This window comes from Ochotona princeps, chromosome 19, assembly GCF_030435755.1.
Source record: "Ochotona princeps isolate mOchPri1 chromosome 19, mOchPri1.hap1, whole genome shotgun sequence".
Classification (NCBI taxonomy): Eukaryota; Metazoa; Chordata; class Mammalia; order Lagomorpha; family Ochotonidae; genus Ochotona; species Ochotona princeps.
This window is the reverse complement of record NC_080850.1, coordinates 31,968,204-31,986,085: the sequence shown is the minus strand read 5'-3', so window position 1 is coordinate 31,986,085 and position 17,882 is coordinate 31,968,204. Positions and strand designations below refer to the sequence as shown.

At 40.0% G+C, this 17,882-nt stretch overlaps 1 protein-coding gene across 1 annotated transcript in view; it reads right to left on the bottom strand.

Moving 5' to 3' along the window:
* SIL1 (SIL1 nucleotide exchange factor) overlaps window positions 1–17,882 on the bottom strand; it is a 234,699-nt gene that overhangs the window by 67,577 nt on the left and 149,240 nt on the right. The window contains exon 5 of the mRNA XM_058677311.1: window positions 17,571–17,670. Coding sequence (XP_058533294.1) covers window positions 17,571–17,670 — 100 coding nt within the window. The remainder of the gene's footprint in view (window positions 1–17,570; window positions 17,671–17,882) is intronic.

Sequence of the window (17,882 nt, the reverse complement as noted above, 5' to 3'; positions counted from 1 at the left end):
CAGAGAAGAAAACCCTCAGAACTTACCTAAGACTGGTCTCTGCTCCAAAATCACAAGGACATACAAGGTTCACTTATTCAAGCCCATCTTCAACCATTTAACAAGAACAGAAAGTTTTGTAGATTGGAGAAAATCAAGCAAGCTCACTTTCAACCTCTAACTTCATATGTGATGGCTGAACTCACAGATAAAATACTCCACATCCTGATTCTCTACCTTCCACAATTATAGACTGTCTTGGCTTTGCCCTGCCCACTGCAGCAACATTTTAGGGAAATCCAGACATCAGAAACTGTGGGTAGAAGCTGTCAGAACAGGAGTAATTTGCTGATGCAAATTAAATCACTGTCATTACTGTCAATCTAACCACAGGTGTACAATTTGTTCAACGGTTTGAAATGGCTAAATTACTGTATGTACTATACTCAAATCTCAAACAATTTTCTCTCATTCCCTGCCCACCCCACACACATATAAACATTTTTTAAATGAAGTTATATTGGAAGAGAATAAAAGCCTTTAATTGGATATTTTATACATGTGGTCTTCCCTGTTTTTGTCCCAATTTTAGTGGATAGCGCTTATGGAATGAGTTTGAAGGTCACTGTGGTTGATGTATCTATCTTCCAAGAAAAATTAAAAGGCACGGATATTTATAAAAAGCAGGATGATGAGCAGCTGTCAGCTCCAAATTGCTCATCCATTACCTGTGGATTTTCTCTCCCCAGTTACAAGCACTCCATAGAAACACAAACCACAGCAATGAATCAGCCTCTCTGAAAAGACCAATCTCCTGGCAAAGCAATCACATCTGCAGGGAGCCATATTCTGATTCTCCAGGCTCCAACACTGGGAACTCCTCTCCTCAGCACCCACCTAGAGGATCTGGAAGGAGGCCTGGAGGGCTGAACCCTTTCTAGAGTGAAGGGATGGCAGGAAAGGGGGCACATCAGAAAATAGTAACTTCTACCTCACAACATCATGTATGTCTGTCCCTCAAGAAAGCGTTTAGAATGTTTCTGATTTTGAGTCACACACTTATTTAAAACTACAAAAAGAGTAGTACCAAGTACAATACACTCTTCATCTGGCTTTCTTTAATCACAACACCTCACATAACATAATATCAAAACTAAGAGAAGGATACAGACACAATACGTTAACTGACTGTAAACTTTTATTCAGATTCCATCATCTCTTACATGTATTCATTTATAATTTTTTCCAGGATACACACTTGGGTAACTACCAGGATGATCAAGAGATAGAAATGTTCCACCAACTAGACCTGGTGATATAGTTTAGAGATTAAATTCTTGCCATGTATGTACCAGATTCCTTATGGACACCAGTTCATGTCCTGGCTGCTCTACTTCCCTTCCAGCTCTCTGCTTGTGGCCTGGGAAAGCAGCAAGAAGGCCCAAAGCCTTGGGACCCTGCACCTGTGTGGCTAACATGGAAGAGGTTCCTGGTTTCTGGCTTCAGCCTGGTCCGGCCCCAGTTGTTGCAGCTATTTGGGGAGTGAACCAGAGGATGGAAAAATCTGTCTCTCCTTCTCTGCAAAATCTGCCTTTCCAATAAAAACAAATAAATCTTAAAAAAAAAAAAAATAAGGAAATATTTCACCAACTGCAAACACTCATCTTCCTGCTCTATCCCCTCCCATACCTATGCAATGGCAACTACTAATTTGTTTTTCTTGCCTACAATTCTGACACATGGAGAATACAGATTCACAAATATATAACCTCTGAAGATGTGAATTCTGCAAAAACCATGATGCCTTGAGATTCATTTACATAACCATAAATATCAGCAATTCATCTCATTTTCTGGCATAGTAGTAGTCTATGATACAAAGTTTATTTTACCATTGTCGAAAACATATGAGGTGTCTGAGTTTTGGCTATTATGAATAACATAAAATTAAAATACAATAATTAAAATAATTAAATAAATTAAAATAAAATTACTACTAATAGTTGCATACAGGTTTTTATCTAAGCATAAGTTCTTACTACCCTGGGATAAATGCCCAAGAGTGCATTGCCTCAATTATATGACAAGCATGTTTTATTTTGTAATAAACGTTTGAACTATTTTCCAGAGTGGCTGTACCATTTTACATTCACATCAACAATGTATGAATGATTCAGTATATATATTCAGTATATATATATATATATTCAGTGTGTATATATATGTATATATATATATATATATATATCCTTGCCTGTATTTAATATTGTCACCATTTTTAAATTTCAGGCATTAATACAGATAGTGATATAGCATTGTTGATTTAATAAGCATTGTTATAATGGCTAATGATACTAACCATCTTTCCATATCGTTACCCACATATCTTCTTGGGTGAGCATATGTGCACTTTGTCCAGTTTCTAAATAGATTTTTATTGCCAAATTTTTTAAAGATTTATTTTTTATTTTATTTTAAAGGAAGATTTACAAAGAAAAACAGGGAGGGAGAGAGAACCATCAGCTGGTTTACTTCCCAAATGCCTGCAAAGGCTGTAGCTGAGCTAACCATAAGCCAGGAGCAGAGCATCTTCCCTGTTTCCCACGTGGGTCCAGGGCCCAAAGACTTGGGCAATCCTGTGCTGCTTTCACAAGCCATACAGGCCTTATGCAGGGATTTGGATTGGAAGTGGAGCAGCCAAGACACAAATTGGCACTCGTATGGGATGCTGGTGTTGCAGGCAGAGGATTAGCCTCTAGTGCCACTCCAGCAGCCTTATTGCCAAATTTTCTTTCTAAGTCTTTAATTACCAATTTATTTGAAAAACAGAAAGAGACAAATACAGGGAGAGCTTCCATTTGATGACTACCAGCTGCTCCATTTCTGATACTTCTCCCTAGTTGATTGCTTGGGAAGAGAGTGAAACATGGTCCAAGTATTTGGGTCCCTGACACTCGGGTGCAAAATCAATATGGGATTCTGAGTGTCTGGCTTTAGCCTGGCCCAAACTCATCTGTTTTAGTCATTTTGGAGAGTTAACAGAAGATCTCTCTCTCTGTTACTGTGTCTTTCAACTAATAAATACATTCTCTTAAAAATGTAGTAACTTGACAATATTGAAAACATAAAGATGAAGGTTGGAGGTTGATTGATATTTTGCAAGGAATAAGATAACTTGCTAAGACGGAAGAGATGCTGAATCCATAAATCTTACAATGAGAAACTAGCATTGTTCACCTTTTACACAGAAATATAAAATTATAAATTCACAATGTATTAAATGTTTTAAATCTGTGTACTAACTAAATTAGTACTGCTATTTCTCAGCTCTGTACACATTTGTAAGCCAAAATATAGTTTTTAAAATGTTCAGCAAAAATTGTTAAGATCATGGAACAATCATAACTTTTCCTTGGATTAAGATTTCTTGCCACAGCCTTAGCTTATACATCCATCCAGATATTACGCAGGGGTGGTCATAATTGCCTACATTTAATTCTAAAAGTTTTTCACATATTTTACATTTAGATTTATGATTTTATATTTTTAAATGTCATTATTTTCTAATTATTTGAAAGAAAAGGAAGAAAGGCAACAGACACACAGAGAGAGACACTACATCTACACCACTGTTCCATTAGCTATACTCCTCTGTCTTTATCACATTGTTTTGATTACTGTAGCTACAGAGTAAGTCTTTTTTTTTTATTTTTAATTAATATTTAGCATTATATGACAGTTTCATAGGCTTTGGGAATCCCCCTCACCCTCACCCTTCCCTCCCCCCTGGTGGATTCCTCCACCTTGATGCAGCATTACAGTTCAAATTCAATCAAGATTCTTTCCTTGCAAACAGAGAGTAAGTCTTAAAATCTGGTATACTAATTCTCCTACTTTATGATTCATTGTCAAAATTGATTTGGTCTAGTCCCTTCATCTTTCTATATAAACTGTAGAAAAAGGTTATCTAAGCCTATAAAAAGTCTTGCTAGAATTTGATAGGAATTGTAAAAAATCTAGATCAATTTTGCAAAAACTGACATTTTTACTATACTAAGGCTTTGAATTCATGGATACTCTGTGTCTTTCCATTTGTTTAAATTTTCAATTAAATGGCCCTGGCGCCGTGGCCTAGCGGCTAAAGTCCTTGCCTTGAACGCCCCGGGATCCCATATGGGCGCCGGTTCTAATCCCAGCAGCTCCACTTCCCATCCAGCTCCCTGCTTGTGGCCTGGGAAAGCAGTCGAGGATGGCCCAAGGACTTGGGACCCTGCACCCATGTGGGAGACCTGGAAGAAGATCCTAGTTCCCAGCTTCGGATCAGCGCAGCTCTGCCAGCCGTTGCGCTCACTTGGGGAGTGAATCATCGGATGGAAGATCTTCCTCTCTGTCTCTCCTCCTCTCTGTATATCTGACTTTGTAGTAAAAATAAAATAAATTAATTAAAAATTTTTTTCAATTAAATATCATCATTGTGTTTCACCAACTTTTATAATTGTTAGCACATAGATCTTGTACATGTCTTGTTGGAATTATTCCTAAATATTTTTAAGAAAGCAATTGTAAATGGCATTAGTGATTTTCAAAAATATGTATTTCTTGGCCCGGCACAATGGCCTGGTGGCTAAAGTTCTCACCTTGCACTCGCTGGAATCCCATATGGGCACCAGTTCTAATCCCAGCAGCTCCATTTCCCATTTAGCTCCCAGTTTGTGACCTGGGAAGGCAGACAAGGATGGCCAAGGCATTGGGATCCAGCAGCCATATGGGAGACCCAGAGGAAGCTCCTGGCTCCTGGCATTGGGACTGGCTTAGCTCCAGCCATTGTGATCACTTGGGGAGTGAATTATCGGATGGAAGATCTCGGGCTCTCCTCTTCTCTGTGTATCTGACTTCCAATAGAAATAAATAAATTTTATTGGAAAGGCAGAGAGAAATTTTTCCGTCCTCTTGTTTGTTCTCCAAATGTCAAAAAAAAGCCAAAACAAGGAGCCCAGAACTCAATCTGGGTTCACATGTGTGGCAAGGACTCGGGTACTTTTGCTCCCAGGCTGCACACATACAGAAAGGCGAGTTGGAAGTGGAGCCCAGGATTTGACTCAGGAACTCCAATATGGGATATAGGCCTCCTCAACGGCAATACAACAGCCACATCAAATGTCCACCTCACTACATGTTTTTAATTGCAATTTCCACATATTAATTGCCAGGACATGAAAATATAATTGATTAGTACATTTAAAAAATTCTTCGATTTTGCTGAACTCAATTATTAATTCCAGATGTTCTGGGGTAGCTGGTGCTCTTAGAGAATTATACATAGATAGCCATGTCATCTAGAAATAATGTTAGTTTTATTTCTTCCTCTCTAATCCACATTTTTTGGAATTTCATTGTCTTCTCTTACTACGTTGGTAAGGACTGTGCTGGATGAACATTGAGAGGGGAAATCCTTGCCTTGTTCCTGAGTGCAGCAGCAAGTGTTCAGTCTCACATCATTTGTCTCGGCAGATGCTTTTTATGAAGTTAAAAAAATTATTACATTCCTAGATTTCTGAGATTTTATGAGAATGGATGTTAAATTCTGTTAAATGCTGTTTATCAATTAATACATAATGCAATTTTTTTTAGCCTGCTGATAGTAACTGATTTTTGTATATTAAACCAGCCTTGCATTTCAGCAATAAACTCCATTTGATTGCAATTTATAATAATTATACATAATTAGTAGATTCAATGTGTTAATGCTTTCCTAAGGATTTCTGCATCTACACCAACCAGGGATATTGATCTACAGGAGGCTTTTGTTCATCTTGTGTTGTTGGTTTTTTTTTTTTTTTTAGGATTTGTTAATTATTGACTTTTTTTTGGAAAGTCAGAGAGGCAGAGAGACAGAGAGGAAGACCTTTCATCCAATGATTCACTCCCCAAGTGGCCGCAACAGCCAGAGCTGAGCTGATCTGAACCCAAGAGCCTGGGTTTCCCACGTGAATGCAGGGTCCCAAGACTTTGGGCTGCCCTCGACTGCTTTCCCAAGCCTTAAGCAGGGAGCTAGATGGGAAGTGGGGCAGCTGGGACATGAAACGGTGCTTATATGGGATTTTGGTGCATGCAAGGCGAGGACTTAACCCTCTAGGCTACCGCACTGAGCCCTGTTGTTGTTTTGTGATTTTTGTTTGTTTCTTTCTTTTAGTTCGACTTAGGTATTAGCATAAAACTAGCTTCATAAATTAAGTTTGGAGTACTGCTCAATCTTTTTCTGGGTGAAATTGTAGAATTGATGCTAATAATTTTTTTACTACAAATTTAGCTTAATGGTTAGAAGAATATTCAGATTACTACATACTGCATAAATCTGGATAGATAGCATATGCTTCTGAATTGTTTCATGTAAGCTTGCAAATTTAGGTGAGGAGAGTTATTTTAGAATTATTTTATCTTTATTGTATGGCAAGATCTGTAATGTAACTGTTTTAATTCCGGATATTATTTGCATCTCACTGATTTTTTATTTTATTGGTCTGGTAAAAGGCTAACCACTCTTTGGTTTTGCTGATTATCTCTGTATTTATGCTTTAAATTTCATTGATTCCTGCTATTATTTGCTTTGAGTTTTTGATAATCTCTTTCTGTCCTTAAGTTTAAACTTGAGATCTTACAGTCCTAACATAAGCATTTCAGAGTGTAAATTTCCCTTTGAGCCTAGGTTATAGCCTACAAATTCAATAAGCTGGAATTTCATTATTTAGTTCAATATACTTTTTAAAAAACTTTCCTTGACACAAACATTCAGAGATTTTACTGCTCTCTGATTTTCTAGTTTGATTTCTTTTTGTCTCAGAATACACCCCACAGTTTCAAGTCTTTTATAACCCTGAATATAACCTACTTTGGAGAACATTCTATACATACTTGAAAAATAATACATATCCTGATATTAGATAGAATATTCTATAAATGTCAATTAAATCTTTCTGGATGACGGTGTTAGCTCTTTCATATGCTTGCTATCTTGTGGTCTGGTAATGGTCCTAACAATTCTGAGAGAGGAGCGTTGATGTCCCCAGTTAAATTGTAGATCTGTCTTTCCTTCAGTTTTACCAGATTTGGCTTACCAGGTATTTTGATATAAATAGTAAAACTTTGATGCATACATTTAGGATTACTACATATTTTAGTAGACTGATCCTTCTATTATTATGTAATATTTCTCTCTGTTGGTGATCATTTCCTACACTCTGAAATAAACTTTTTTTGTTTTATTAAGATTCATTTGTTTATTCATTTGAAAGTCATCGTGAGGAACACAGAGACAGAGAGATCTTCCATGCACTGGTTCATTTTTCAATGAGCAAAGCCGAATTAAGCTGAAGCCAGGAGCTTTATCCAGATCTTGCATGTGGCTGGCAGAAACTCAAACAGTTGTGTCATTTTCCACTACTTCTCCAATCCATTAGCAAGGAGCTAGATCAGAAGTGCAACTGCCAGGATTTAAACTGCTACACCTATGGGACGCTAGAGTTGTAGGTGTAGCATTATTTGCACTGTCACAATGAAGGCCTCAACTTCATGTTTTGAAATTAATACTTGTGTGATATGCTTCCCATTATTTTTGCTTTCAACATACCCACTTTCTAATTATATTTCAGTTTAACACAGAAAGCATTTACTGGGGTAATTTTTAAAAATCCATTGTAGGAGCAAGCAGAGTAGCACACCAAGCTAATTCTCTGACCTATTAGCACTGGCATTTCACATGAGTGCCTATTTCTGTCCTGGCTGTTCTACTTCCCATCCAACACTCTGTTTATGGCCTGGGAAAGCAGCAGAGCATGGGCAAGGCCTAGAGCCTCTATACCCATGTGGGAGACCCAAAAGAAACTCTAGCATACCAGCTTTGGAACAGCTCAGCTTTGGCTATTGCAGACATTGGGGACTGAACCAGTGGATGGAAGATGTCTCTCTGTTTTTCCTTCTTTCTAAAATCTGCCTTTCAAGTAAAAATATATATTTTTAAAAATCTATCATAACAATAGGTTTCCTCAACGGTATATTTGAATTTAATGCATTTTAGTATCACTATTGCTATGTTAGATATTAAGTATGCTATTTTACTTTTATTTTCTGTTTGTTCTGTTATTTCTCTTTATCTATAGAATGAGTACATCTGTTTATATAACTTCATACTGATTGCTCTAATATATAAAGTTACTTATACTGTAATCTACTGGCACCAATATTTTATCACTGTGTATGGAATACAGAAACTACCAATTATGTTCTATAATCCATTTCTCTTTATAGCTGTCATAAAAAGTTCTTTATGTAGAGAAATAGAACAGATACATAATTTTGCTTCCACTATCATATAATTTTTAAAACTCAAAAAAGACTTGTATTTTCAGGGTTTTTAAAATTCATTTCAGGAGAGAATCAAGATGGTGGACTAGGGAAAGGACATGTTTAACCAGATGGAGAAATATCAGCCAGTGTTAAGCAGACAGGGCACATTCCAAAAAATAGAAGAGGACAGAACAACAGCAGAGGGGTACCTGGGGATGGACAGACACACAAAAGCAGCAGACACAACAGTGTGGTATGGTATTGCAGTGACTGATAAACCAGCAGCATTCAGCAAGCAGCTGAATCTGAACTCCACCAGCAGCCAGAATTACACCAGCAACCACGTGGAAAAGGACGTCTACCAGGAGCTCAGGTGGTGAGCCCAGACAAAGAACTGTCTGTTCTGCTGGTCCGTTTGATTTGATCAGGAGCAGAGACAGACCAGCAGATCCCAGACAAGCAGTGTGGGAACAGGGTGGATTTCACAACCCAGTCAGCCCCCTAGAGCCTTATCGGGCACCATTTTGTTTAAGGAGGCAAGGGCTACAGACAGTACTGCACATGCATAGAGCTGGGAGTGAACTCCTTTCTGGCTCAGTGAACTGCAACAATGTGACATCCTACAGGTTCCACCCAAGACAGGTCCGGGTAGCCCTAAGACCTGACAGTCAGCAGATCAAGAACTCTAGCAGTGGCACAACAGGCTCCATTTCTTACAGTGTGGTAATGAATTTAAGACTGCAGGGACAGTAGTGAGCTGTGCATGCACTGAGCTGGGTGAGAACTCACTGAATTCAGTGCATTGCACTGGTCCCACAGGAAAATAATACCGACTTACGGTATTGTACCAAATAGGGTCAAAATAGGTTCATGTGGGGCCCGGCGGCATGGCCTAGCGGCTAAAGTCCTCGCCTTGAATGCCCCGGGATCCCATATGGGCGCCGGTTCTAATCCCAGCAGCTCCACTTCCCATCCAGCTCCCTGCTTGTGGCCTGGGAAAGCAGTCGAGGACGGCCCAAAGCTTTGGAACCCTGCACCCATGTGGGAGACCTGGAAGAGGTTCCTGGCTCCTGGCATTGGATCGGCACGCATTGGCCCGTTGCGGCTCACTTGGGGAGTGAAACAACGGATGGAAGATCTTCCTCTCTGTCTCTCCTCCTCTCTGTATATCCGGCTTTCCAATAATAATAAAATCTTTAAAAAAAAATAGGTTCATGTGGTCCTTGTCCTATCCGCCAACAGATTCTGGCAAGATCAGCACCAACAACAACCTAGCTATATAGGACACTTGATGTCTCCCAAATCCGGAGATCTGCTCCAACTGGAAATGGGAGAAAGGTTGTATAGACAATGGTGCAACCACAACACAGTATCACAGGAGGTGGAGACTAGTGAGTCAGGAGCTGGGGCTACGGAGTTCTTTGTGGAAATCTAACATTAGAACCTAGACCTGGAACTCACTGGAGGGAATGGCACAAGTGACTACAAACAACAGCCGTGTGCCAACCACAATAAGTAAAAATCAAATTGTAGACCTGTGGGTGATAAAGCTTAAAAACCTGCCCCAAGGACAAGAATCTGCTAACCAGAAGTACAATGACCCAGGGCAAAAGAAGAGACAAAGGCACAATGAATATTACTGAAGACTCCCCTGCAAAGGACCAAAAGCCTTTGCCAACCTCAGAGTTCATTGAGGAAGACATTGAGAAAATGGGGGATACAGAACTCAAAACACTTGTTATAAAACTTCTGATCAACAATGAGAAGCACGTATTGGATGCATTCAAGGAATTCAAGGAATATGTCACAATGGAAATGAATCAAATGAAAGCTGATATATCAGAAAAGAGGAATGCAGTGGAGCAAAGTTTAAAAAACAAAAAAAGGTACTGTGGAGAGTCTCCAAAATAGAATGAAGGAGGCAGAAGAAAGAATCTCGGTATTGGAAGATATTTCCTGTCACCAGGGGAAAACAACAAAAAGCTGGAAGCAGAGCTGGATCAGGCCAATAAAAGTATTCAAGTATGGAAAGACACTATTAAGAGGCCTAATGTAAGAGTTATGAGAGTCCCAGAAGGTGCAGAAAGAGAAACTGGTTTTACAAATGTATTTAATGAAGTCATAAGGGAAAATTTCCCTAATCTAGAGAAAGAATTGGGAAACAACATCCAGGAAGGGCACACAACTCCCAACAGGCCTGACCAAAAGCGATCTTCACCAAGACACATGATGGTCAAACTCTCTTCAATTGAATATAAGGAAAAGATCCTTAAATGTGCATGTGAAAAAATCAACTGACATATAAAGTAATGCCAATTAAACTCACAAGAGATCTCTCACAGGACACCCTACAGGCCAGAAGAGAATGGAGTGACATATTCCAGGTTCTAAAAGAACAAAATTATGTGCCTACCAAAGCTTTCCTTTGTCTTTGAAAATGAAATAAAATGCTTCCACAGTAAAGAAAAGTTGAAAGAATTTGCCTCTTCCAAAACTGCCCTACAAACGATACTGAAAGTTGTTCTCTTGACAGAGAAGAGGAATAGCACCAAACAAAACCAAAGCCAAATGCGAAGAACATCCCACTGAAATGACAACAGAAGACTAAACCAATGAACCACCCATTCCTAAAATGACAGGACCAAAGTACCACCCATACACATATTAACCCTGAATGTAAACAGCTTAAGCACATCAATCAAATGTCATAGACTAGTAGACTGGATTAAATAATAAAACTATCTACTTGCAGCCTATAAGAGACACATTTCATCAACAAAGATCAACAGAAACTGTATCTCATGGATTTTGATTTTTGTTAGATAGCTTCATCTCTTCAAAATACTTTCTTCTCATTAAATTCATCACTGACTCATAGATCATACAGTAGCATCATTTTCTGCAAGAAGGTTCTTGATTTTCATTTCTTCAGCAACACGTTAGTCATTTAGTAGCATGTTTTTTAACTTCATGGTGTTGCTAATTTCTTTTTTTCTTCCTGTTACTGATTTTGTATTGTGGCTTTTCATTTAAGGGGATGTATAGTAGCTATGTAATGGAGACTGTCATATCTAGTAGCATGTTATTATTTAACTTCATGGCATTGTAAATTTCTATTTTTCTTCCTGTTACTGATTTTGTATTGTGGCTTTTCATTTAAGAGGATGTACAGTAGCTGTGTAATGGAGACTAACACACCCAGATGTGAGGATACACTGCAGTATGCATCTCTACTTCCAGATAAAGATGAACTCCCAATGACACTGTTTACTATATCTTGACAATAGGATGCTGGACTCTGCCATTGTCCATGCCCTCAATGATGGACATATGATTGTGTATGAAGAAGTAAACTACAGTTACGATACAGGGGAACTCAGTGAAGAGGAAGAGAATTGGGGAGGGGATACGGACGTAAAATTTTAAAAAATCATTTCATTAGTCTTGTTCTTGATGTTCCATGTTTGCTTTTACAATTTTCCTTTCTAGTTGTGTAACATACATTAGCTATTCTGTTAGCGTATATCTACTATTAACAAATGCCTCAACTTTCCTTTGCTGCATATGTTTCACTAACTGAAGGATACCCATGAGCTACATAATGTTGAGTATACAGTTCATTTTTTAAGCACTTGAAAAATGTGCAACATACTGGTGGCCTCTGTGGTCGCAGATGAAAATTTCACTGTCATCCAATCATTGTTTCCCTTTAAATGACACTTTTGTTCTTCTCTGTTTCAAGATTTTTTTTTTCTGCTTCTTCGATCTCTGAAATTTGTGCTTTACATCTTGGTATTGGGTTGAGCTGAGCTTACCTAGAGTTCATTTGGCTTCTTGAATCTTACAGTTTCTGCCCTTCACCAGGTTTGGATATTTGTTAGCCATTGCTGCATCCATTATTTTTTAATACAATATTCTTTTTCCTTTCTTCAAGGCCTTTCATGACACAAATGTTAGATCATTTGTTCCAGTTCCGCAGGTCTCTAATTCTACGCATTTTTATTCTAATCTATTTTCTCTGTTCAAATTTTATAATTTTACTTATTCATCTTTAAGTTTACACATTCCTGTTATCGCTAGTCTACCACTGAGGCTAGCCAGTGACCTTTAAAATCTTACTTTTGAGATCTATAATTCCAAATGGCTCTTTTTGTACCTTTCTTTTTCTTGGTGAAGTCTTCATTTGTTTCAAGGGTGTTCACAATTGCTTGTTGCAATTCTATGATAGCTGCTTTAAACTTCTTGTTAGATAGTTCCAACTTGTGAGTCATCTTGGTGTTGGCTTCTGCCTTAGTCAGCTCCGGTTGCTATAATTAAATACCGCAGACTGGTGGCTCAAACAACGGATATTTATTTCTCAGAGTTCTGGAGACTGGTCAGTCTAAGACAAAGGGCTCAGTAACGTGGTTCTTGGTGGTGAGGCTCCTTCTGTCTTCTAGAGTTACTCTCAAGTTGTCTTCACACAGCTATCTCTCCTTCCTCTTCTCACACCTATTGTTTCATGGGGCTCCACTTTCATAACCTTATCTAAAACCTCATTACCTCCCACAGCTCCCCTGCCCCCACATAATATATTAGGGGCTAGGTTTCAACATACATCTTTGGGGAGACACAAAAGTATTCTATCTTTACACATCTAGAACTACCTTTCTTAACCAGGGTTGTGATTTTCCTGGTTCTTTGGATGATAGGTGGCTTACACTTACATTCTGGACATCTTGGTTATTATGAGACTTTGGATCCTACTTGATCTTTTCCAAAGGCTGTCACTCTGTGAAATTTGTTACACTTATTTTGGCTTACTTCTTTGGGCTGTGGCTCCAAGGTTAACTTCATTTTTAGAGTCTTTCAATACTGTTCTGGTTTGTTTCCTTTACATGCCACAGAGGCCAGCATGAAGACCTGAGCAGCATTTATGCTAGTGGCTGAGCTCTGGAGCCTGCTAAAATGCTAATTCTGGTCAGTGTTTTACATGGTTCATCAGGGGATGTGTCCAGAATTTCATAGGCATCCAGCATCCTTGTCTCCAAAGTCCTATTATGCCACTCTCTCATTGTGGGGGGTCAGAGGAGCAATGCCTGTCACCCAGGAATGCTGGATACTGGGATCAGAAGTCTAGGCTCTGCCCTCAGCCTCTGATGACACCATCTGAGTGGGGGAATTGAAGCCCTGGCTCATACTGCTGACTGAAGGATAGTGTTCACACTCCTCACCTACCCTAGAGGGGAGGAAGAATGCTTCCTTACTGTCACCAGATTAGGCCATCTTACTGGATGAAGCAGAGCACTACCTTATATCATGCTACTTTGGGGAGGGGTTGTAAGTTCAGGCTCCCCACTTTGTTTCTGCAAATTTAGGACTTTGGTATAGCCTGCTATTAGTGACAAGCAGAAGGTGGGAGTCCAGGAACTGCCACTTCACTTTTACTGGCACTAACTGCAGGAGTAGAGATTTTTTGTAGCTTATGACTAGAGCAGGAAAGCTATGGTCAAAAATATTTTTTGTCCTGTTTATATCCTTTCCTCAGTCCTCTATCTAGAAAGAGCAGGTTTTTCTTAGAGTTTTTTTTTTTTTAAGATTTATTTATCTTTATTGCAAAGTCAGATATACAGTGAGGTGGAGAGACAGAGAGAAAGATCTTCTGTCCGATGATTCACCCCCACAAGTGACCGCAATGACCGGTGCTCTGCTGATCTGAAGCCAGGAGCCAGGAACCTCCTCCAGGTCTCCCATATGGGCACAGTGTTCCAAGGCCCTGGGCCATCCTCGACTGCCTTCCCAGGCCACAAGCAGGGAGCTGGATGGGAAGCGGAGCTGCCGGGACCAGAAGCAGTGCCCACATGGGATCCCAGCGCACTCAAGGGAAGGACCCCAGCCACTACGCAGGGCCCAGTTTTCCTTAGAGTTTTTAAAAGAATGTGCCTGATGGTATTTACAGAATATGGCTTAACTCCAGAGTCCATTTTGTGAAATATACAGGACAAGAAGAAAACCTAGGGAACTCGAGGCCATGTCATTTCTCAAGTTTCAAGGCACCCAGGCAATCTGCTACCTTCTTACCACCTGTTAAGAGTTTTTCTATATTGCATTTTAGCATTACCTTCAGAATTTCTAGTTATTTTTAATGAAGAAGTAAGGAAAATGAGTCTACTACATCTTGTGCAGAATCAAAAGTTTCAGAACATATTTTTAAAAAGATTTATTTACTTTTATTGCAAAGTCAGATATACAGAGAGGGGGAGAGACAGAGATGAAGATCTCTGTCCAATGATTCACTCCCCAAGTGACCGCAATGGCCAGAGCTGTGCCAATCCGAACCCAGGAGCCAGGAGCTCTTCTGGGTCTCCCTCCACGCAGGAGCAGGATCCTAAGGCCTTGAGCCTTCGTCGACTGCTTTCCCAGGCCACAAGCAGGGAGCTGGATGGGAAGCGGAGCTGCCAGGATTAGAACCAGCGCCCACTTGGGATCCTGGTGTGTTCAAGGCGAGGAGTTCAGCTATTAGGCCACCACACCAGCCCTCAGAACATCATATTTTAAAAAATAACAATGTAGGAGTCTGTACCATGGCTTAGTAGACTAAACCTTCACCTGCAGCACCAGTATTCCATATGGACACTGCTTCACGTCCAGGCTGCTATTTCCAAAGCAGCTCCTGCTGATAAGCCTGAGAAAGCAGTGGTGGATGGCTCAAATGCCCTGTACCCATGAACAACACATGGAGGATGCTTTAGGTTCCTGGTTCTTGACTACATCCTGGACCAGCTCTGACCATTGTTGCCATTTGGGGAGTGAACCAACTGATGGAAATACTTTCTATGTATGTGTGTTTATGTGTCTTTCCTACTCTCTATAGCTCTGCTTTTCAGGTAAAAATAAATCTTAAAAAAGGTAGCAATTTGTAGAATAGAAGTGAACAACAGCTGACATAACTAAAAAGACACAAAGCATCAAACAATTTGTATAGTAACAGAGGGATAAATCAGTAAGAGTCAACAATAACATTCATCTTTTGGGTGAGACATTGCTTTTCTGAGTATCAAGAAACGCTGGAAAGGATTGATTAGCTTAGATTTACTAAGGTGTTCACGGAGATAATGGAATTGATGTCTTTCTCCACAACTGCCACCCCTTCAAATACATTCCAAAATAATTTAACTGAGAAGATATGGCCAGAACTATTTCTGCAAACAGCAAAAGCACCATCCTGTATCTGCAGGACACCACTCAGGCTATGTTTAAAGATTAATAACTACAAGGTATCATGGACTCTGTAGCCAGGGGTCTGAGACATGTAAGAAACTACTTAACCTATTTCAGGTCAACTTATTCTACATTCCCAGAGGTACTTCTGACAACATACAAGCAATGAGCTAAGTCAGTCCAGAGAGACTCCAAATGACAGCAGGAGAAAGGCCCACACCCAGCCCCCAGTGAAGGAGCTAACAAATAGCTGAAGCACATAGAGTGGCAGCCAAACTCCACAGGCAGTCAGGAACTCAAATCAGCCAGGATTGGGATCTCACACTTCAGTGCTTGTATTAACATACCCATGCTAGAGGGAAGATTATTTTTAATAGCAAAACCCAGCAACTGAAAACTTTAAAATAATTTCTTCATTTTATATTTTTCAAATATTTTTGTAAAATTCATACTTTTCTACACTAAATGAGTCATGCAGAGAAATGTTACTACCTGAGGAAAGAAAATCCAATCGCACTCAGAGAGGGAAGAAAGAGTGGAAAAGTGGGTCTTCCATCCACAGCCCCAAGGCAGCAAACAGGAAGTGATGTACATGCTCCTGAGAGTCCTCACAGGGAGCTCATAGTTAGGGGGTAATAAACACATAGGAACCAAAGCTTTGGTCACTGGAATGCCAATTTCCACCTTGGGCACATGGCAGACATATTCTTTTCTTGTGGCCTCACTTTCAACAGGTAGATTTGCTTATACACCCACAATGGGATGGGATCTCATGTATCACCTTCCTTTCCTAGCTGCAGCTAGCCTGCTCCTGACCCTCCCTTACCACACATACTCTATATGCAGGATATTTGACTTCAGTGAGATCAGTGGCTGGATCTGCCTATTAACACAGCTTAAATAGGTCAACACCAGCCTTTTTCCCTAAAGGAAAGTTTTATTTGCCTCAGAAATAATTTGTCCTGAAGAATGCGAAGGACCTACAGCTTTTTCACTTACGTAGACCCCAGTGCTGCCCTTCTGTGAAACTGCTAGGATCTTCAGAGAGGGCAGAAAGACAAAAAGGGCCAGGGGGACTATGAGAAGAAGAGGAAGAACTCACACCTTTCAAAAACTGACAGATCTCTGGCTGTGGCAGGAGCACGTGATCCATCTATGAGGAAGATTGCTTATAGGGACAGGTCTTACACCTCTAAGGCCTCCTGGAAATGAGATGTGACCAAGGAATTGTGATTCATCCTCCTTTCCTTCCCATGCTTGTAATGAAATTTAGAGTAGGAGCAAACCTTACTCATCCTCTTATTGCAGCCCCATGTTACTTATTTACTTTCTTTAGATTTATTTATTTAGGGGCTAGCACATTGACTCAACTGGCTAATCCTCTACCTCCAAGCACCAGCATCCCATAGGGGCACTGGTTCATGTTTCAGCTGCTCCACTTCCTATACAGTCCCCAGCTTATGGCCTGGGAAAGCAGTGGAGGATGGTCCACTTGGAACCCTGTACCACATGGACGACCTGGAAAAAATATCCGGCTTGAGATTGGCTCAGCTCTGGGGTTGTGGCCATTTGGGCAGTGAAGCAGCAGATGGAAGAGCCCTCTCTCTCTCTCTCTCTCTCTCTCTCTTTCCTCTCTGTAAACCTTCCTTTCAAATAAATTTTTTTAAAAGATTTATTTATTTAAAAAGCAGTGACACAGGGAGGGACAGAATGGGAGAAAGGGGGAGGTAACAGCAAAGGGATATAGAAAACTGGGTTGCTCTCTGTTTACCCCACCTAAGTCTATGGTAATGGACAGACACCTATGTTGTATCAATTTCTCCAAACAGGAAATGGAAAGTTGGATGATAATCTAAATGATGGCAAAAATGCTCCCAGAATTTCTTAAAATAGCCTATGGAGTATTCTTATTGTTATGAACAGCTCTTTAAATTGTTTTAGCATATTATTACCCCATGTTTATTGAAAACTCTTCCAGAAAATGATTATTTTATAAAAGACCAGCCATCTATGTTGCAGGCTTACTAATCAGAAGGAATATCACATACCTGGTCTTCCTTTGAGCTCTCCATGTCTGTTCCCTCCTTGAATTTTGCCAGAGCACTCTTGAGTTCCTCAGATGTGTAGGCATTGGTGTTGATGTCCAGTCTGTCCAAAAAGAAGCAGAGAGTCAGGAGGAAGCTCTCACATTCCCTGAGAAAGACAATGCCCCTGGATGGCTGGCATGCTAAGGTAGGCAGCACCAGTCGAGCTCTAATTCTGAGTGCAATATCAGACCTCTACCTTCAGGCAACCAGGTGTCAGACACAACAACTTTACTTTGAAGCTAGAGGAGGAAAAATGTAACTGGACGTGTGGCT